This window comes from Rhinoderma darwinii, chromosome 5, assembly GCF_050947455.1.
Source record: "Rhinoderma darwinii isolate aRhiDar2 chromosome 5, aRhiDar2.hap1, whole genome shotgun sequence".
NCBI classification, from domain to species: domain Eukaryota; kingdom Metazoa; phylum Chordata; class Amphibia; order Anura; family Rhinodermatidae; genus Rhinoderma; species Rhinoderma darwinii.
In genome coordinates, this window is record NC_134691.1 from 134,466,857 (window position 1) to 134,489,223 (window position 22,367).

Below are 22,367 nucleotides of genomic sequence, written 5' to 3' on the forward strand. Positions count from 1 at the left end.
GTAGCAGAATACAGGCTTGTAGTGGGTAGCAGTATACAGAAGGAACCCTCGCAGGAACAAATAAGGTCAGACCAGAATTGCTTAGGCGCCGTGTGACCAGTGTGACTGCTTTAAGTAGGCACTGAGCCTTAGGGATTGGTTGGGGGAAATTGTGAATGCATGTGTACTGGCCCTTTAAGAACTGGCAAAGAGCGTTCGTGCACCCTGTGGAACCTTGTGCAGGAGATGCATCTCATCGTTCGTGACCCCTGGGTAAAGGCAGCATGCCGGCAGTTATGGAACGGCGACACACAAGCCAGAGGACGCGAGAGGGAGAGTTGAGCAACTCAGCGACAGAGACCACCAGCAGGAGAAGTACCCGCTATCAGCGTTACAGGACAGTCTATAGTATATATGCGTTTGGAAAACATTGGGTTTAAGGGAGAGAAGAGACTTCATTAGGTGGCAAAGTTGCTAAATAACAGAAAAGATGGGTTTCTACTTTAAAGGGATCCTGTCATCAACATCTTACCTGTTAAACTAGCCTGACCCCTCAATGGCTGCAGCTGTCCAGAGTTCGTTCCTGTTATCTTCTTTCCTGAAGTCCTCCTCTGTCGGTAAATATCGTCGTTTGAACTTTTCCCGCCTTTTATGGTAATTATTTTTCCCTCTGGGACAGAGCTTCTTAACCACGCCCACTGCCACCACCTGTCCGGCCCTGACTGGCTAAGGAGTTGTCAATCAAAAATAAGGAGGTGGAGTCCACTCTGAGATGCTGGAGGAATGAAAACCTGACTCTTTTCAGATGAAGATTTGACTCTTTTCTGCTCATTTGCATACGGCGTGGGACCACTGAAAAACGGAATACTAAAGCTACAGAGCTTACTTAGAACATATTTATAGCTTAGATGACAATGATTTTTCACCCACTTTCACCAGGTATTGCTGGCTTTATAGCTAAAATGCTGGTGACAGGTTCCCTTTAAATGTATTTACATGTTTTTTACATGTAATTAAATGTATAACATGTCTTTGTTTTGTACTTTTGAAAAAAAATGAATAAAGGGGGAGGAGGGAATAATTTAAGTTTTGAGGGGGAAATTAAAATATGTGTGTGGGTAGGGTATGTTAAAGAGTTTTAATCCTTCAGTGGCAAGGTAGAGTCTCAAATGTCCATTTCGAGACAACCCAAATGTATTGGCCTATCCAGTTTGGTCTTCCCAATGTCTTGACAATAAAAGAGAATTTGATGGCTGTAATGTATTACGACTCTCTGAAACAAGCTTTGGGAAAGACTTTCTTGATCTAACAGAACCTATACCGTGTTTGGCTCTAAATATACAGCTTCTGTACAGTGCCTAAAACAGCAATGTGGAGGTGAATTCAAGCAGTTAATCCCCAATTAACATAGAACCTATCACTATAGCACTGTACAAATTTTGCATAGCAAGAGTAGAGAAAGTGAAAATAAATATAAAAAAATAATAATATTACTTGTATTTAGCTTCAACAATTATTACCAGTATCCCAAGTTTGGGATGTGACATCAGACCTTCCTAAGCTGTTTGCTTGATATTGTCTGTTGTGATGCTTTCTATTGAAATAAATATCATGACCATTTTAAATTCTAAGTTTTATTGTTTTAATCAATGGACTACCTATTTGTTACAGCTTACTGGCATATAAAGAGAGGGTTCATCTTTAGACATTTCCCTAAGAACCGTTAGAAAATGTCATCAGTGGGACACTGTGGCTGGAAGCTTAAAGAGCGCCACAAGTCCACTTCATTCTAGTAATCAGTCCCAGTTCAAGAACGAATTACATCTGACATATCTCAACAAAAGGTCAATTTGCAGCTGGCGGTTAGGTCTCATTGAAGTCTGTAGTCGACCTGTCAACAATAGTTCAGAGATCCTAGGAGTCCAATATGGAATGAACTAACAGATTTGGCTTAACCAAATACTCTTCACTTAAAACCTCCTCAACAGGAGAGGATATAAGCAGATCCTTTAAAAGGGTTGTGCCAAGATCGACATTTATGACCTATCCACAGGGTAGGTCATAAATGTCTGATCACTGGAGGCTCCACCACTGGGACCCCACTGCTCACTAGAACAGGGGTCTTGTGCCCCCCGTTCCTCACTGCAAGGCCACAGTGAGAAGGAGTTTGAATGGAGCATTCTGCTGCTCCGTTCAAAGTCTACGAGACTGGCAGAGATAGTCGATTGCACCTTCGGACCCACGTTCTTAGTGATCAGTGGGGGTCCGAGCGATGTGGTCCCAAGTGATTATAAAGAAGGGATTGTTAAATGCCCTCTCAATTTAAAAATACAATCCAAAAAGGGGGAAGAATCACACTAGGTGTGGAACACCGATAGATAAACACTAAGTATGATGCTGGAAGGGGAAAGAAGGATAGTATGTGGTTAAGTATGACAATGGATAAAATACTTAAGCTTTATTAAATAACAAGATATTTTTATGAAGTTTAAAATGTCTAAAGTAGGTGTATATGAATATTGAATGCAGAAGACCCCTATTACTGCATTCTTAAGGGATGAAGAATATACCCTATTGGAAAATTGGGTCCAACCTGTACTATACGTTAACTAATACTCTCCAATCTAACATCTTGTGATAAAGATGTGACTGTGTTGAATATGCCTGTCTTGGTATATCAACTTGATGCACATGCAGAGAAAAACTGATATGACCTTCAACTCCGCTCGTGCTGTATTGCTGAGATAGGTAAAGCAGGTGAGCCAAGCCAACAGTGTAAGTCTACTCAGCTGTATTATAATAGGCTTGTAGTGGAGCGACAATAATCCCTTAAGGACACAGCCATTTTTTGATTTTTGATTTTCGTTTTTCACTTCCCGTTTACCAAGAGCCATAAAGTTTTTATTTTGGTGTGAGGGCTTATATTTTGTGGGAGGAGTTGTGGTTTCTTTTGGTAGTATTTAAAGTACCATATAATGTACTGGGAAGCTGGGAAAAAATTATTTGCGTGCTGAAATTGGAAAAAACTGTGATTCCTCCATCATTTTTTGGGTTTCATTTTTACGTCTTTCACCCTTGTGGTACAACAACTTAACTTTACTCTGTCGCTCAATATGATTACGGTGATATCAAATTTATATAGATTTTTTTATATTTTACTACTTTAAAAAAATTATTTAAAAAGAAAATAAAATAGTTTTGTTTCACCACATTTTGAGAGCCATAACTTTTTAATTTTTCTATGCATTGAGCGGTTTATTGTTACCATTTGTTGGTACATACGACTTTTTGATCACTTTTTCTAAAAAAATTTTGGGGTTTAAATGTTTTATTTTTTACGGTGTTGACCATGCGTGTTAAATAACACTATATTGTAATAGTTCAGACTTTTATGGACGCGCAATACCAATTTTGTTTACTTTAGAGGAAAAATGGGGAAAGGTTTTTTTTTTTTGAACTTTTTTTCACTACTAAAAACTTAATTTCACTTCTTTTTACACATTTTATTAGTTCCCCAAGGGAAATTGAACTAGCGATCATTAGATCGCTGGTACAATATACTGTAATACTAATGTATTGCAGTATATCGTCATTTTTACAGGCATCTGTTAAGCCCAGGACTTAACAGATGCGGAGTGAAGGCAGTCCTGGGGGTACCCTGGGCTTCCATGACAACCATCGTCGCCCTCGATCTTGTTGCGGGGGGAGCGATGAGCTGTCAGGGGGGCCTTCCCCACTTTAGAAAGCCTCAGATGCTGCGGTCGCGACTGACCACAGCATTTGAGGGGTTAAACAGCTAGGAACAGCACGATCGCTCTTCCTGGCTGTTAGTCCTGGGTAAAATACAGCTGACACCCGCAGCGTATAGAGTGTGCTCAGCACATGAGCGCGCTCCATACTTCTCCCCCTGCACCAGGATGTACTGGTGCTTCCTGGTGAATTAAGGGGTTAATAGGACAAAAAAAAAATTGATTGAGAGGTCCTAAGTGATCAGACATTTATCCCCTACCCTGTGGATTGGTGATAACTGTTGATTTTGGCACAACCACTTTATGTAGGGGAATTTGAAACCCTCCACCCATGGGTGTAACTACCAGGATAGCAGGTATTGCAGCTGATATGGGGCCTCTTAGCTAAGGTGGTACAACTCCATTCAGAGGTAAGCTAGGGGAGTTAGTGTGAGGAATAGTGGAAAATGAAATGCAGATCTCAGAGCTCTGAAAGACCAACCAAGGAAAGCAGCATAAGACACATAGGAGTGGAACCATGTCCTGAACTTTCTTGTTGCCAAACGTGAATGTGGTGCCGAGGGTTTCCAACTTTTATATGGCGCCCCATGGTTACCTGTTATGCTCCTGCCTCTGCCAGTCCCACCAAAATCTCTACTAAACAATTCAGCCTAACCAATGCTCAGGGTCCATTTTTAGCTTCATTACTAACATTCTTCCTAACGTTTATTCACTTGTATAATATGGGCCCTATAACAAGATGTGTCCATTCTTTATTGCAGACAGGATCTGGATTCATTTGGTCATTGCCAGTTGATTATAATAAGTTGTAACCATAATACGATATCTGTGTTGTAATTTGTGGTCCATAGAAAGCTCTTCATTTACATTAAAGTGATTGAGTAACAACACAGACATGGTAATGTGTGACATAAGGGGGTCACAGGAGAAATGTCTTTCTTTAACCAAGAAAGTTGAGTACAGACTCAGTCAACACTGCCTCACAACTCTGACATTTCACATTAGGCTGACCTTCCTGTAACATATATTTCAGGCTCGTAATTACAGAGCTGTGGAAACACTGAGGGCATAAATGTAACTACTACTGACATCCACGCTAAGCCAGTCCTCACGCTCATCTTATTTTATATTGCTGACCTGTTTTATACTTTTCCACAGTTGTTTTATGATTTACTAGTTTAACCTAGAAAATATCAGCTGAAGAGACAACTGTTATAGTGATAGCTTGAGATTAATGTGAAAGGAAGTTGCAGATGTGTGGTGAACGGCATCTGATCTTCAGTAGTCACAGGAGTTTGATAAGTGTGACTTTGCTAGTGAGATCTCGGCTGCTCGCACAGCTTGAAATGCTTCTTTGTACATTTAGCACAGTTTTGGTGAAGTTTCTGCATGCATTTTTTTTTTCTAGCCAAACCAAGGTTAGATCTTAAAGGCAGGATGTCTAAGGGTATCTTCACACATGACAGATTTGTTTCAGAAACTTCCGTGACTGAATATCTGTTCCACGCATATACTGTAAATGAGGTTGTTTCTGCAGTATAGTCAAGGATTGGTACACACCGTATTTGGGTGTATGAAATTCCATAAGAATCCGATAAGGCCTCGTTCACATCTGCATCGGTATTTCCGTTGTTCTGCTCCGTCAGAGGAGCAGAATAACAAAAATACCGGAAGTTCTATTGTACTACAGACACCATCAGCGCCCGATGGAACCCATTGACTTTAATGGGTTCCATCGCATTTCTGTCGGGGTGTCCGTGGTTTCCCCATACATATATCCAAGTAAGACACCTGGCACATTGTAAAAATGCAACCCAGCGGTTTACACTCATGGGCACCTTCATGCAATTTTGAATCAAAGTATAACATTCTGTAAAAAAAATTGCATAAAAAGTCACGTTTGTAGATAAAAGTCTGACATGAACAGAGCCTGAGACACATTACACCTCCTAAAAATAAAATTACAAGATGTGAATAGTTCATACATACCACTTATGCCTACATTCAAATATCTTCACATAACTTAATAGACTAAATAATCTCTGCGACCCATGATACCAGAAAACATCTGAGTCACAGAGTCGGCAAACGGTCTGATTAGGCACAGGGGGTGATTATGTGTAACTGCTCATATTCTTACCCCTGTAGTAGGAAAAAAGATGCCCCTAAATGTGACAGAGGGCACATATCCTCTCTGATTGGTAATAGTGGTGATAGCATAATGAGCATAATGAAAAGCTCCTGTATTACCCTTCTTTGGTCACTGAAGGCTCTACAGGGCTGAGATGACTGTAAGGTGTTATTCACACGGCTGTGTTCAGTCCGTGAGATACAGATCGTATGTCGGCCGCATTTCTCGGACCAAAACACAGTTCAGGGAGCCGTACGCCTTGCATCATAGTTATGTATGATGCTAGGTGTCCCTGCCTCCCCGTGGGAATATTGTCCCATACTGTAATCATGTTTTCAATACGGGATGGTAGTCCCGCGGGGAGGCAGTGACTCACAGCGTCATGGATGATTATGTTGCTAGGACTACGGCTCCCTGAACTTTATTCAGTCCAGGAAATTAGGCCGACATACGGTCCGTATCTCATGGACCGAACACGGCCATGTGAATAAGGCCTAACAGGTTGTAATCTTTCTTCCTGCTCACTTGAAGTCCCCACACCTTTCCCTTACAGAGAGACACAAAATAATGTAAAACTTTTTATCCCCACCTTAAAATGAGTGCTTTACTCCGAATAATGAATTAGAGCATTCATCCGGTATAATTTCAAGGCTAATATACTGGGCTTTTATATAATACTAGCTCTTATATTCTAGACACGGCACGTGTTTTTAAAATCATGGCGTACTACAGACGTCCTTGGCAATGTAAGGGTTAAAGGAATTGTAATTTGTGTGCGACTTTATTGTTTGCATACTTCATATTTTTTTTATGAGCTCCACTGAATCTTTCTTTTTTTTTCTTTCTATTTTTAAGTAGTATCCATTATTTACGTAATATAATGGCATACAGCAATCTTATGCTTTACATTGACCTTGCTCTGGGTGTGCATGTAGGCAATATGTATACAATAAAAAAAATTAATTAATAGAGCTCAACTACAGATAAGCTTACAGGAATGCTATCCTCAATTTTCGAAGCCTTAGACAGTTTTAGTTTATCCATTTAGTTTATCCATGCACAGTGCATGAACCCAAGGTGGAGTTGTGCCTTAAAGGGAACATCCAGTTTTGATGGGGTTTTTTTTTACAGCATGATCCCAAAAATGATTTCTTATGCGGAACTCCAAAGCAAATGCCCCAATCAAACTTACAACCAAGTTGGCTATTCTGAGTTATCCTTGTCACTAGCATGACATCACACACCACTTATAATGTCCCATATACTGGGCATGAGCACAGATTAAAGAGGGGTCCAATCAGCTAATAATCACTTCTCTACTTACTGTTGCTGTCATCAGCAGAAATGTAATTGTCCAATGGAGAAATACTTACTAGGGGATGGGGAAAATATAACACGTGTATATGGTGAATGGTAATATACATTATAAAAGAATAGACTTGAATAAACTGCTAGTTAATCAGCAGCATAATCCAGTAATGTATGACATTGTGTACTAAACATTACAACATTATAGTCTCCAGTAGGCTGAAAACCGTTCATCGAAAACGCTTCAACATTGCTGGACACATCATCTTAGTTTCTGGTGACATCATAAACCACAACTGCATTTACTTGTATATATTTCATCCTTGATTCATTTGAATCTGTTTAGTCTGACAGCAATTTTACCAAACACACAGACATTTATCAAGTGGTCCGTCAGTAGCAGCAAAAAAGGCAATAATACATCCAAGTAAAATTTTTTGCTTTGATTAATACAAATCCATGGAGCCCTTGGGTCCAAAGCTTCTTCAGCAACATGGCTATTTGCAAATAGATTTTTATAGCACATTAGTGCTGGAGGAGATTCCAAAGAAAATAGCTCTTTTGAATATTAGAACCAGCTGTGACTTTCTTATGCTGATGACTCATACGTTTTTTTTTTATTGGGTGGGAGAACGAGGCAAAAGACACACAGAGTCTTATTCAAGACGTTGTTTGTTTTGCAAGGGGTATCCTAGCCACAAGCCAACTTGATATTACCAAAATGCAACTCATGTTTATTTAATTTTTTTTTTCTCCTCTTCTAACAGTTCCAATGATAAAAACAGAGCCCACTGATGACTATGAGTCAGCTCAAACCTGTGGCCCCATGAACCAAGGATTAAATCAACTCTCCAAGCCATACTACAGCCAACAGATTTTGATGCCTTCTGATCCTGGTTCGTGCCTTGTGTCTGGCTTCACGTCCTGTCAGCAGAGAAACACTGTGATGTCATCGTCTCCAAGCTCAAGTCCCAAACTCCATGACCTTTCAACTTCTGCATACAACAAATGCATCTCGAATCCTGGTCACTCTCAGCTAGGACTTCAGCAGCCCAGTGGAGGTGTCCCCACCATACAGGAAGTGCCACGGTCTATAGTCGTGCACCCAAGTTCTCCTGAACAGTCAACCCACATCATGCTGCAGCCGCAGGTGAGTCTCCATCAGAGCAGTAGCTGTCCCCTTGGTTTTCAACAAACAGTCTATCCCAACAGTCCCTCTTCTCCAGTTCCATCTATTACCCAAGAGCCATCATATTTGCAGCCCTGCAGTCCAACTCACTCATCAGTAATGGGCCAACAGCAGCACCAACAGCAGAAGGTTCAGAGAAATGAATCTCCAACCACTCCACCTCTGTCACTGCCAGAGTTGCATGAGGACAGTAATCATAATTTGGCCCCTATTCCTGTAACCATCAAGTCTGAGCCTGAGGAATTGGATCAGTTGTACTTGGATGATGGTAAGTGTTCTGCAGCTGTTGAGGCATTCATTCCACTATATTGCTGTATCAGTAAGTTCTTTATTAACCAGATGCTTTCAGGAGCACTCATAAATTAACAGCACTAAGAAATAGTGCAGAAATATGTCCATTTAGAATTAATAAAAATAAGAAAAGGGAATTGAAAATGTTCCTAATGTAGCATTTCTCATACTGTGTATTTTAAGCATTAAATGCCATTCATAACCACAGAGGTAGCTTAACCACCAATTGCTACACAAAAGTAATTGCAACCATATGCTCTTAGCTCATGCAGGTGATTTGATAAAGTCTGAGTAGAAGTACAATAAAATGTCTAGCTATGAATAGTTTAGCTCTCCTATGCAAACACTCCAGTAGCAGAAAATGTCATATTAATCTAAAAGGACTGTATTCATCACAGTATTATAGCTGTTTAAGAAAAGCTTTGCTTTTATTCATTGCTTTTATGAAACTAGTGCAAATTAAATGTTTAATTAAAGAAGGTTGTAATATCGAAAATATTCTAAACATATAATTCACCAACATCATATGAGAAGTTACACTACTATCTATCTATCTATCTATCTATCTATCTATCTATCTATCTATCTATCTATCTATCTATCTATCTATCTATCTATCTATCTATCTATCTATCTATCTATCTATCTATCTATCTATCTATCTAATCTATCTATCTATCTATCCACGATACAAAAATAGGCAGCACTCCATTCAAATCAAGGTGAAAAAAGAGGGTACTTTATTGTCCCATAGACAGCAACGTTTCAGCTCCTTCCACTGGAGCCTTTCTCAAGAAAGGCTCCAGTGGAAGGAGCTGAAACGTTGCTGTCTATGGGACAATAAAGTACCCTCTTTTTTCACCTTGATTTGAATGGAGTGCTGCCTATTTTTGTATCGTATATTATTGGGATCTTGGTCTGCTCTCGTTGGCTTGCACCCACACTATACTGGTGCTGCTGGATCTTTTTGTATATCTATCTATCCATCCATCCATCCATCTATCCATCCATCCATCCATACATCTATCTATACTCTATCTATTCACACAAATTATGTGTACAGCTATCCTGTTAATAAGTCCTTCAGTTGACCTCTTGTGAAGTTTGGTATTATTCAATTTCATTGAATCGATTACTGTGGGTGGAAACTATGATCAGCAGCCACTATAGTTCTCATATGGGTAGTGACCCAATTTGTATGGACCCTAAATGGTGTAATCTTCAATTGATATTAATTTCGGGGCTCATTTGACTCACAGATTTTTCCCTGATGTACAGATTTGTAATGTAAGAGTTTTTTCAGAATAAATTTGTGATAATGTTCATCACATGTCGTATTATAGTGATATTATCCCCTACAAGCATTGCTTTTAGGGAAGAATACTCTGCTGTATGGCGGCCCCATACATAGGTACCCAAAGCTTCTTCATGTGTATAAAGCGTGTGTCTTCATAAAAAATAACAATACCTTTATTCGGACACGGCTCCGCAAGTGATAACAGCTGTTCACCCTATATTAGAGAAGCCTTACCCACTGGCTTCCATTTAAAAAGTAGTTGTCTTTGAGACAACTCTTTTTTAGTACACAGCTGTATTCGGGACCCGATCCCAAGGTTCTCAAAAAAGGTGCCCATAGAAAGCTTTGACCCCATACTGTACCTCAATGTTCCTCCAGTTTGACGCACTAAGGCACCCAGAGGTTTTTACTCTGTAGGGAAAAATATGGTGACTCACGAAGGCACTATATGGTGGCATACTAAGGACGTGAGGCTCTAAGTCTGCATAATAAATAGCAATACCCTTGGCAATCCATCATCTGTTAAATAAACAGAAACCAGAAACAAATGAATTGAATCATAAAGGAATTTACACCAGTTGGTAACTCATCAATTAATATTTTTGATTTAAGGCAGAATTTCTCTTTAAGAAGAGTCTAGTAAGTATATTCTATATTCTACTATAATTCACGACTTTCTGATAAGTCAAGTCTACTTTGTTTTGTGTTTGCTTAGCAGACATAGTGTCTTTCTGATGTATACCCCACTTCCTACATGTTTTAAATTCACAAAGGAAATATTATCATTGGGGAAGTGTAGTATCTTCTTGGGAATGTGATATAGACTAAACACCAATGCTAAATGAACTTAGGTATACGTTATTGTATAAGCATAACCTGCAAAGGGTTGCATTTTAAAGTATGTATTCCAAAGCTTAAATCAATGGATTTATGTATAACGATTACTAAATATTCATTTATGATATATGTATAAGTCAAATGCCCATAAAGTTTGCTTCCCAGGAGCCAGTTTTAGTGCAATGGTAGACATTAGAACACGTACATTTAAAAAAAACCTGTTGACCATGTTGCCGGGCTTTGCTGCTGAACGATTTATGGGGATATTTTGAAAAGGTTAATTAAAAAGGTGATTATGTGACCTCACCCGGCTGTGATTTAGCACTCACCACTGCAGGTCCCCAGGACTCCAACCCCCACTATTACTGTGATGATACATTATATTTTGAATAGGATTAGAATTTACAACTGACTTGTCTGCTTCAACTAATTGTTGCCACGGAACATCTGAATCTGATTGTCTTTTTGGAAAACTATATATAGAACAAAATAGGGTTTATTGTGTCTTTTCTGAAGTTTTAGACATAGTTAACGGCAGGATTCTGCTAGAAGCAGGTATAAAAACAGGGGGTTGCTTGGGGCTTGACTAACAAGGGGAGCTTTTTACTATGCAGACGAAAAGAAATTTCCTTATTACCACAGCTGCAAAGCTCAATAAAAATGTCAGACTCATTCTAATTCTTTACCCCAGTTTGGGATATGATTCTGTAACTCTTACTAATGAATTTTACTAATATAAACCAGGTCAGTGATTGTGTCTAGGAGCTTATATGTCTTTGTATAAATGTGTGGTTCTTAGCCGTTTTGAGACAGTTTAGTGACACCTGAAAGTCTCAGATGCACGTGAGTCTTATTCCGTGGTACATTCATTTAGTATTCTTGGTACATTCCCTGGTACACTATTGTTCAATGTAAAATACTACAGTTTGTTTCCTTGACTAAGAAAGTAGTGGCTGTGTAAGTCCAAGAAGTCAAAAATAGATTGGGAAGCCAATATATTGGGAAATAATTTAACCAGTCACTACCTTCGTCTCACCATATCATTTCTGCAGGCACGTGAATGGCTACTGTAAATCCAGTGTAAGGATCCCACAGAATAGATTCCCAGACTTTAGCTTACTGCTCTCCCCTGCTTATGACTTGGGGGGGGGGGGGGAAATGAGCTAAAAAGAGTTGTCTCATGAAGACAACCCCTTTCCATATGCCCTATTAAGGCATATGGATGATATAGAGGAGGGAACCCCAGGATCCCCCCCTGTAAGACTCTTGCTCTGGTGGATCCAGCCTGTCCATGTGTCACACGGTCAACCATTTTAGCCAGCATGTAATACTACAGGTCCACTGAAGTGGCTGCAAAGCTGAAGCTGGACCCATGATGATCAGAAGATTGCTGCTGGGCCAGCAATCCCCTTTAACTACAATGAAAACAGTTTGTTTTTTTTCTGTTTATTTGGCATTTGCTTCATAAACTGTATGATTATCTCCTTAATGACCGGGCCTGAAAAGGTCTTAATGACCAACTACATTTTTCAGCTTTTACCTCTCTGCATTTCAGCAGCCATAACTTTTTTATTTTTTCATTGACGTGGCCGTATGTGGCCTTGTTTTATGCGGGAGAAATTGTATTTTTTTTTCATAGTTTGGGGATAGAAAAAAAATCTTTTTACTGCGTGAATTTAAGAAAAAGCGATTCTCAGCATCGTTTTTCTTGTTTATTTTATATCCCGTTCACGCTTCATGCTAAAAAACCCATTAGATTAATTCTTCGGGTTAATTACGGCCGTTTAGATACCTAATATGTGTAGGGTTTTTATTTTTATTTAGTGTAGGGGCAATAAAATATATTTTATGCAAAATATTGACTTTTTTTGGACTTTATTTTTTTATTTATTTATTTTTTTGTTACTTTTTTTTCTATATTATTATTTCTTTTAATATATTAGCATACTCCTGTATGCTAATACATCATACTGTGTCACTATGACACAGGCTGCTGTTAGGGCAGCACATAGTTAGCCCTAATAGCAGGTAAACTGAACAGACAGCCCTGGGGTCCTTTGTAGGTCCCCAGGGCTGACTGCAGACGGATTCCCCGATGTTTGATCACGTCACTGGGTTTCCGTTGACAAAATCAAAGTGGGGAGTTACCTTTGATCTGGCCGAATATTTTCCGACCCCAGCTGTATTCAGCAGGCTCCTCTAAGTTCAGGAGCTGTTCGTTACAGGTCCTGCTTAGAGAATGAGCGCTCACAGGAACGCTCATCAGCCTAATCTACAGCGACGCCAAACTACGTCGCTGTATACTTAGGACATGCACCTCCTGCCGTCGAAAGACGGTGGGCGGCCGCTAAGGAGTTAAAGGTATTGACCACTTTGATCGACTCTTTTTCTCATGGTTTTAATGAGGTGTCACCAGTTGATTTCACTCTCCCATATTAGCTAGTGCGGAGGCCTGCTACAAAGAGCATGGACACCCATTAACTTCACTGTGCAGTATGTAATACTTCATATCCGCTTATCTCCAAAAGGTAGACCCACCATCATTGTGAAGATGTTTACTGGACACTGGGTATTGGCTGTCTGAAGTAGGCAACCCTTGAAATAATAATAGTAATAATAATAATAATAATAATAATAGATCTGAGTAGAAATGATAGTTATGGGACTATCCCCTTAATAGTCTAGATGTGGCATTTCAGTAAAAATAGTTTCTAATACAAAAAAATAACCTTACCCTAATATTCATATTCAAGTTAATTCTGAAGTGATTTTCATTGTACATTGCTGATATTGATTACATTCCTTTTAATTATTTTTTTTGTTTCCAGTCTTAATTTGTTACCATCACAAGGCAAAATCTGAGCAGGGTCGATATACAAAGGCTGCGTTACAACCATGCCTTTACATTTTCTATTCATTATTTGTAAAACAATGCAGCATTGTTCTCCATCCTCTAAAATTGTAACTACTGTGGAACACACTAGTCTAGAGTGTTCCCCAATGCTTTGAATATTACAAGCAGCACTGACCTGACTGAAGTTAAACAGTGACTGCGTGTAAACAGTAGCTCATGTTTCTTATCCTTATGGGATTTTTCAATGTGTTGTATGTTGAGGTTGACCAGGCTAAAACACGTGTTTACAGAGCTGGTAGATTGAGTGCATATGATCCGAGCTTTCAACAATTGTTATAAATGAATATGAAAGTATAAATGAAGACTCATCAACATTAAAGATGAAGTCACTAGTGACTAAGTGAAAGATGACATTCAGACATTCATTTGAAGAAAGGACATAATGTTATCGGCCTGCTTTGTGTTCCCAATCACGAAGAGTAATAGAAAATTCAAAGTGAAAGCTGGAACAGCTAAACTTCCAAATATTACTCAGAAAAATATGAGGTCAAATACATTTTTGAGTTATATACCTGATTGACAATATATTTTACTATTTCCCTCTTTATTCATGAAAGTTTACTAAGTCTAAGTAAGGTGCAGGGCCCCAATTACGTTAGATGCTGCCCAGTGCGTTAGCGTCTTTTAGCGCTGCCCTTCCCCATGTGGTGTTTTGTCATACAGTTTACAAATAACCATGCCAGTGCCTAATTATAAGTATTAACCCCTTCCCCCTGCTTGCATTCTGGGCCCTAATGTCCAAGCCATTTTTTACATTTTTCCATTGTCACATTCGAAAAGCTATAATTTTTTTATTTTTGCGTCGGCATAGCTGTATAAGGTCTTGTTTTTTGCGGGACGACTTGCAGTTTTTATTGGTACCATTTGAGTGTAGATGCGACTTTTTGATCAATTTTTATCACATTTTTTTTAAGTCAGGATTAACAGAAAACAGCAATTTTTCCATTGTTTTTTATTTTATTTTTTACGGCGTTCACAGTGCGGGTTAAATAATGTAACAGCTTTATAGTCGGGGTCGTTACGGACGCGGCGATACCAAATATGCGTAACTTTTTTGCTTTATTGTAGTTTTTTTTAATAGTAAAGCATTTTGTAAGGGGAAAAAGTGGGTTTTTCATTTTTTTTTTCACTTTTTTTTAAATTAACTTTATTAAACTTTTTTTACTTTTATACTAGTCCCACTAGGGGACTTCACTATCCTCCGATCGCTATTATAATACACTGCAATACTTTTGTATTGCAGTGTATTACTGCCTGTCCGTTTAAAACGGACAGGCATCTGCTAGGTCATGCCTGCGGCATTCGCTCCAGGCAGACCTGGGGGCCTTTATTAGACCCCCGGCTGCCATAGAAGACACAGACACTCGGCGATCGTATCGCCGGGTGTTGGTGGGAGAGAGAGGGAGCTCCCTCCCTCTCTCCAAAACCACTCAGATGCGGTGCACGCTATTGTGCACCGCATCTGAAGGGTTAAACGGGTGAGATCGATACTAATATCGATCTCACCCGGCAGAGCAGGGACGCCCCCAGCCCTCAGCTGCCTCTAGCAGCTGAGAGCAGGGAGATTTGACGGATCCCTGCTCTGTTTACTTTATTCTACAGCAGCACCGTGGAATAGTGGCGCTGTAGAATAAAGCCCATTAATGACCGCCGTGAAAAGGCTAATCGGCGGTCATTAAGGGGTTAATACAGTGCCATATGTTGGCCAAATAATACTTCTATACAGTTGCCTTAATAATAATACTATACAGTGCGACCACCACATACAATGCATAAATAATAACAAACCGTACAATGCCACCATACAGTACTCAAATAATAATTAAATAGAAAGATGAATATAAGATTAATATAAGCAACACTCACCAATCCTTTTAAAACTGCTTTTTTTAATTCATACCAGCGTATTGCACAGGAGGACAATGTTTCCTTGGCCTATGGCCGTTTCACGTGATGTCACGCTTCCTCAAATAAAACCAACATAATGTCACCAAATAGCAGCTGCCTGTGTCATTTAATAACAGTGCTATGCAATTAATAGTAAGATTTCTGGTGGTCACAAAAGTCTCTGAGGTGGCCCTGTGGCGCTCCCTTCAGCGGTGTTGGCAGATGCGCACTGTGCAACAGCACAAGTCGCAGGCCTCTAAGGCTGTCAATGATTAGGTTACTGTAAATAAGCTTACAAAATTGTCAGCTGTCACTTCAAAATATGTATACAATTTCTAGGAGTTTAAAAAGTAACCGTAGGACCTTATAGTTATACTTGTAAAGGAGCTCCGCTCCATGCCATCGGGACATGAAAGGCTTATGATATTTTGGTGCTTCATTCTGTCTCATATGTTTTTTTCACCTTTCCGGAAACTTCTGGGGACCTGCATTTATTTTCATTCTCTTGTTTTCCATCACCCACAGCTATCATTAACTGCACTTCACCTGGAGATGGGCCCCTTAGATGCCGGGTCTCATAGGCTGTTATGCCTGCTAGCCTGGTAGTTACTCCCATGAATGTCTCGAATATTCTTAAAAACAAGTAAATTGATTATAGAGAGGATTGATAATTTGCAGAAGATGATGATCGGACCCATGGCTTCTTAATCTTTTTCTACTTGGGAATCACCAGCCCGTACATGGTGATGCCAGGGCCTCACCATTCGTCATAGTCCACAAGTAAAAATGTAAAAAATGACCACAATTTATCTTAAAATGTATCTCCTAAATCCAACAGAACATTGGTGCGACCATAAAAAGCCTATCCAGTGTATAAGGATTGTCAAAGTTTGAGAAACACTGAACTAAACTAATAAGTAACTTAGTTTTAGCTTACTGGCTCTTATATTTCAATAAGGTGGGTACTGGCATGGCAAGTACCCACCTATATTTATATTACCCTATAATTTAAATAGAACCCAAACACGTTGTTGCTTGGGAAGAGTTGGTTTAAGACACCAAGTTATCTTTGCTATCAGCCGTTACAGTGAAGTGTCAGCTATAACATTCAGATGACACTCGATTAGTATGGAGCCGGCTCAGCCTGTGAACCCACTCCATACTCCCTTTTCCCGGTGATGACGTACAGGTACGTCAAATGTCGGGAAATTGGTTAATAAACCTTAACTGCTCCTATTTAAACATCTGAAATGTTGTGAGGTGTGCTTTCATAACAATCCTAAGGGCACATTCACATGACCGTATTTTTGATACCGCAATTTATCCACATTTTAGCTGATAAATTGCGGACCTATTCTTTTCTACTGTATGGCCCCATGCACTCGACCGAGATTACACAGATTGGTTCAGGGGCCGCAAATTCGGACTGCAAAAACTCAGGACATGTCATTTTACGGTACGGATTTGCGGATTCTTTAACCCGTTAGTGACCGGCCCATAGTCTTTTTACGTCGGTCACTAACGGGCCTTATTCCGATGCCATAGACTTTTTACGTCGCGGCATCTGAATAAGTAAACAGAGCAGGGAACTGTCAAATCTCCCTGCTCTCAGCTGCCAGAGGCAGCTGAGGGCTGGGGGCGTCCCTGCTCTGCCGGGTGAGATCGATATAAGTATCGATCTCACCCGTTTAACCCCTCAGATGCGGTGCTCAATAGCGAGCACCGCATCTGAGTGGTTTTGGAGAGAGGGAGGGAGATCCCTCTCTCTCCCACCGACACCCGGCGATAAGATCGCCGAGTGTCTGTGTCAGCGATGGCAGCCGGGGGCCTAATAAAGGCCCCCAGGTCTGCCTGGAGCGACTGCCTGCTAGATCATGCCGCAGGCATGACCTAGCAGATGCCTGTCCGTTTTAAACGGACAGGCATAATACACTGCAATACAAAAGTATTGCAGTGTATTATAATAGCGATCGGAGGATCGCATAGTGAAGTCCCCTAGTGGGACTAGTAAAAAAGTAAAAAAAAAAGTTTCATAAAGATATAAAAAAAAAATGTGAAAAAAAAATGAAAAACCCACTTTTTCCCTTTACAAACTGCTTTAGTATTAAAAAACCAAAATAAAGTTAAAAAGTTACATATATTTGGTATCGCCGCATCCGTAATGACCCCGACTATAAAGCTATTACATTACTTAACCCGCACGATGAACGCCGTAAAAAATGTAATAAAAAACTACGGAAAAATTGCTGTTTTATGTGAATCCTGACTTTAAAAAAAATGTGATTAAAAAGTGATCATAAAGTCACATCTACTAAAAAATGGTACCAATAAAAACTGCAAGTCTTCCCGCAAGAAAAAAAAGCCCTCATACAACTGCATCGGCGAAAAAATAAAAACGTTACGGCTCTTCAAATATGGAGACACAAAAACAAATAATTTTGAAAAAAAAGCGTTTTTCCTGTGTAAAAGTAGTAAAACATACAAAAACGATACAAATTTGGTATCGTTGCAATCGTAACAACCCACTGAATAAACTTAGTGTTATTTATACCACACGGTAAACGGCGTAGATTTTGGACGCAAAAAAGAGTGGTGAAATTTCACATTTTTTTATATCCCCCCCCCCAAAAAAAGTTAATAAAAGCTAATCAATAAATAATATGTACCTAAAAATGGTGCTATTAAAAAATACAACTTGTCCCGCAAAAATACAAGACCTTATACAGCTATGTCGACGCAAAAATAAAAGAGTTATAGCTCTTGGAATGGGACGATGGAAAAACGTAAAAAATAGCCTGGTCATTAAGGTCTAAAATAGGCTGGTCATTAAGGGGTTAATACTGGTGAATTGTTTTGGATCTGTGAGTCCAGATGACACACTGATGCACAACAAGAGCATTTTGCGGTCCTACGGATCGCAACAGACCCGTGGTTTTGTAGACCGCAAACCAATGCGGTCATGTGCATGAGGCCTAAAACCTTATGCATAAAAGCTGTCTCAACTGTTTTAAAGAGGCTCTGTCACCAGATTATAAGTGCCCTATCTCCTACATAATCTGATCGGCGCTGTAATGTAGATAACAGTGTTTTTTATTTTCAAAAACTAGCATTTTGAGCAAGTTATGAGCAATTTTTGATTTATGCTAATTAGTTTCTTAATGTCCAACTGGGCATTTTTTAACTTTTGACCAAGTGGGCGTTCTAAAGAGAAGTGTATGACGCTGACCAATCAGCATCATACACTTCTCTCCATTCATGTCCATTTATACTCAGCACAGCGTGATCTTGCGAGATCATGCTGTGCTGTCACATACATTAACTTTACTGAAGTGTCTTGACAGTGAATAGACATCACCTCCAGCCAGGATGCAATGTCTATTCACACTCCCTACACTTCGCTAAAGTAATCACTGATCACGAGATCACGCTATGAATGACAGCACAGTCCCACACAAACTTTACCGAAGTGTCGGGAGTGTGAATAGACATTGCGTCCTGGCTGGAGGTGATGTCTATTCACTCTAAAATAATCACTTTTAGAGCATAAGAGCCGTTTGTGCATTTTACATGCACAGGCAGTAATGCATTGCAATACATAGGTATTCCAATGCATTATTTAAAAAAAATAAAATGTAAAAAAACGAATTGAAATCAAGTTTAATAAAACAATTTGTAAAAATTTTTTTTTCAATGAAAACAGTTTTTATTAAAGTAATAAATTATTAAGGCCTTATTCAGACGAATGTAGACTACGTCCGTGTGATGGCTGTTAAAACAACGGCCGTCACACGGACGCATGTATTTCAACCGTATGAAGGGTCCGTTGAAAAATAGAACATGTCTTATTTTCTTCAGTTTTCTCGGATCCCTCCATAGACTTAAGTCTATGGAGATCCGTGAAAACGGGACCCGCATGGGGGCAACGCGGACGTGAAAAACTACAGTTTTTCACGTCTGAGTTTCTCCACGTTGGTCTGAATAAGCCCCAAAAAGGCCATATTTTATATATGCTCTTAATTTTTAAAACCTGCACAATAAATTATAAACATACAAAGATTAGGAAACGTTTTTAGTATAATTAAATTCCTTACCGGTACCTCATCACTGCAGCGAACATCATCACAGCCTACAGCCATTGGACAGCCACTTAACATGACACAACTATGGACACAACGTCACTGTGGTCTAGTCATCAGACCAGTCTCTTCGGATACTGGTGGAGAATTTAAAATGTATTTTATACACTTTTTACCTTCATTTTTGATGGTTGGCAGGGGTGTTGTGGTACACAAATTACAACATATAACAATTTTCATTCGTAGGCACCACTGACTTACCAGCAATAGGGTGTAGATACTATGGTTTCACTTCTCTTACTGTAAGGAATTATTTCCACAGATTGAGGTGACATTTGGAAATTTATTTTTTTATTAGAAACAACAGGTTTTTTTGGGTAGCCTTTTCTCTAGAAGTACATGTCTATGTCTGCTACACAAGTGGCAGATGAGTTTAAATTGAGTTAATGCCTTTTGTTTCAGGCCATCAGGACTGTTTGTAGGAAATAATATATTTTTAAGAATATTTTAAGCTGTAGGTGGGTTTTGGAAAAACATGCTAGATAGCTGAGTGTCATCACTTTCAATTTCACCACATGTTGCTACACGAGACATCTCTTTTGTAAATGGGAAATATTGACAGTAAGGCATTGAAATAGGCACAAGAATCTTTTGTGCAGCAGGTATCCTTTTGTATGCTGCCTTTAGGTAGCACATTTGGCAGGTTCAGACCGAGGTTGACACAGTTATGTCTACTGAAAGCCCATGTGCACGCTCCAGTTTCCAGTAGTTGGTATGTCATTACAACAACGTGCGTGTAGGTAGTTTATAAAGTTCAAAACTATTGTCTCTTCTGCAGTCTAGATGCCAAATCTTCTACTTCCTCTTCATCCCAAATAACCAGTCTTGAAGAAATAAAAGAGGTTTCATCATGGAAAGTTTTACAAATCTGGCTCCATGCCCATATGTAGGGCCCACCACATTTCCAACGATGATTGAAAGAGTACACGCTGTGATAAAACGTGCTGAGTTGCTAACATTTGAGATGAAGCTTTAGAATTGATGGATAGAAAATAATAAAGGACCAGAATAATTCATTAGTCAGATTTTTAATGGTTTTAAATGGTTACCCCTGCAAGGCAGAGAGCTATAAAACAATTCAGGCCGCCAAGATATCATGCTTGCCTCTCCCTATTTAACCTGTGCCCCTTCCCCTGAACATCTCTCCGGGGGCTCTCAGAAGAGATTTGTCTGTAAAGCTTAATTGACAAGGGCAGGTGGCTCTCACATTTGCAAGCCAATAACTTACTCTAAATACATTGCTGCAATGAACTTTACTTGTACTTAATGGCTTTTTAATTTTAAAGTTGGATATACAACTCCTCCACACTCACACAAAAAATCCTATTAATGCAAACAGTACAATCTAAGGTTTGTACATTTTATTTCACAGGGGTAAATGTAATATAACATTTATGGTTTGATCAAATTCAGTGCAGACATCTTATAAAAGGTATTTGTTCGTATATTAAAGAGGCTCTGTCACCAGATTATAAGTGCCCGATCTCCTACATAATCTGATCGGCGCTGTAATTTAGATAACAACAGTGGTTTTTATTTTGAAAAACGATCATTTTTGAGCAAGTTATGAGCAATTTTAGATTTATGCTAATTAGTTTCGTAATAGACAACTGGGCGTGTTTTTACTTTTTACCAACTGGGCGTTGTACAGAGGAGTGTATGACGCTGACCAATCAGTGACCAATCAGCGTCATACACTTCCCATTGTTACAGCGTGATTGTGCAGTGAAAGAAGCTGGTAATAACTTTGGAATGCTTTTACCTATCCAAGCGATTCCGAGATTGTTTTCTCGTGACACATTGTACTTTATGTTACTGGCAAAATTTTCTCGATACATTCAGTATTTAATTGTGAAAAACACAAAAATGTAGCAAACAATTGCAAAAATTAGCATTCTTCTTAATTTGATTGTATCTGCTTGTAAGACAGACAGTTATACCACACGAAATTGTTGCTAATTAACATCCCCCATATGTCTACTTTAGATTGGCATCGTTTTTTGAACATCCTTTTATTTTTCTAGGATATTACAAGGCTTAGAACTTCAGCAGCAATTTTCAAGAAAATTTCAAAAGGCTATGAAGGTTATGAAGTGGCTTTTAGGGCCTTATATATTGGAAACCCCCAATAAGTTACCCCATTTTAAAAACTTCACCCCTCAAAGTATTAAAAACAGCATTGAGAACGTTTCTTGATACTTTAGAAGTTTCACAGGAATTAAAGCAAAGTAGAGGTGAAATGTACAAATTTCATTATTTTTTTTTGCAGAAATTCATTTTTAATCAATTTTTTTTGTAACGCAGAAAGTTTTACCAGAGAAATGCAACTCAATATTTATTGCCCAGATTCTGCAGTTTTTATAAATATCCCACATGTGGCCCTTGTGTGCTACTGGATTGAAGCACAGGCCTCAGAAGCAAAGGAGCACCTAGTGGATTTTGGGGCCTCCTTTTTATTAGAAAATATTTTAGGCACCATCTCAGGTTTGAAGGGCACTTGCGGTGCCAAAACAGTGGAAATCCCCCAATTTTGGAAACTAGACCCCTCCAGGAAATTATCTAGGGGTATAGTAAAATAATACCCCACATGTGATCATAAACGGCTGTTTGGACACACAACAGGGCTTAGAAGGGAAAGCGCGCCATTTG

General features: G+C 39.2%; 1 protein-coding gene across 1 annotated transcript in view; it reads left to right on the forward strand.

The window, feature by feature from the left end:
* Positions 1–22,367, forward strand: part of NFATC1 (nuclear factor of activated T cells 1) — a 163,769-nt gene that overhangs the window by 104,160 nt on the left and 37,242 nt on the right. Inside the window, exons 9-10 of the mRNA XM_075828152.1 lie at positions 7,935–8,624; positions 20,346–20,430. Coding sequence (XP_075684267.1) covers positions 7,935–8,624; positions 20,346–20,430 — 775 coding nt within the window. The remainder of the gene's footprint in view (positions 1–7,934; positions 8,625–20,345; positions 20,431–22,367) is intronic.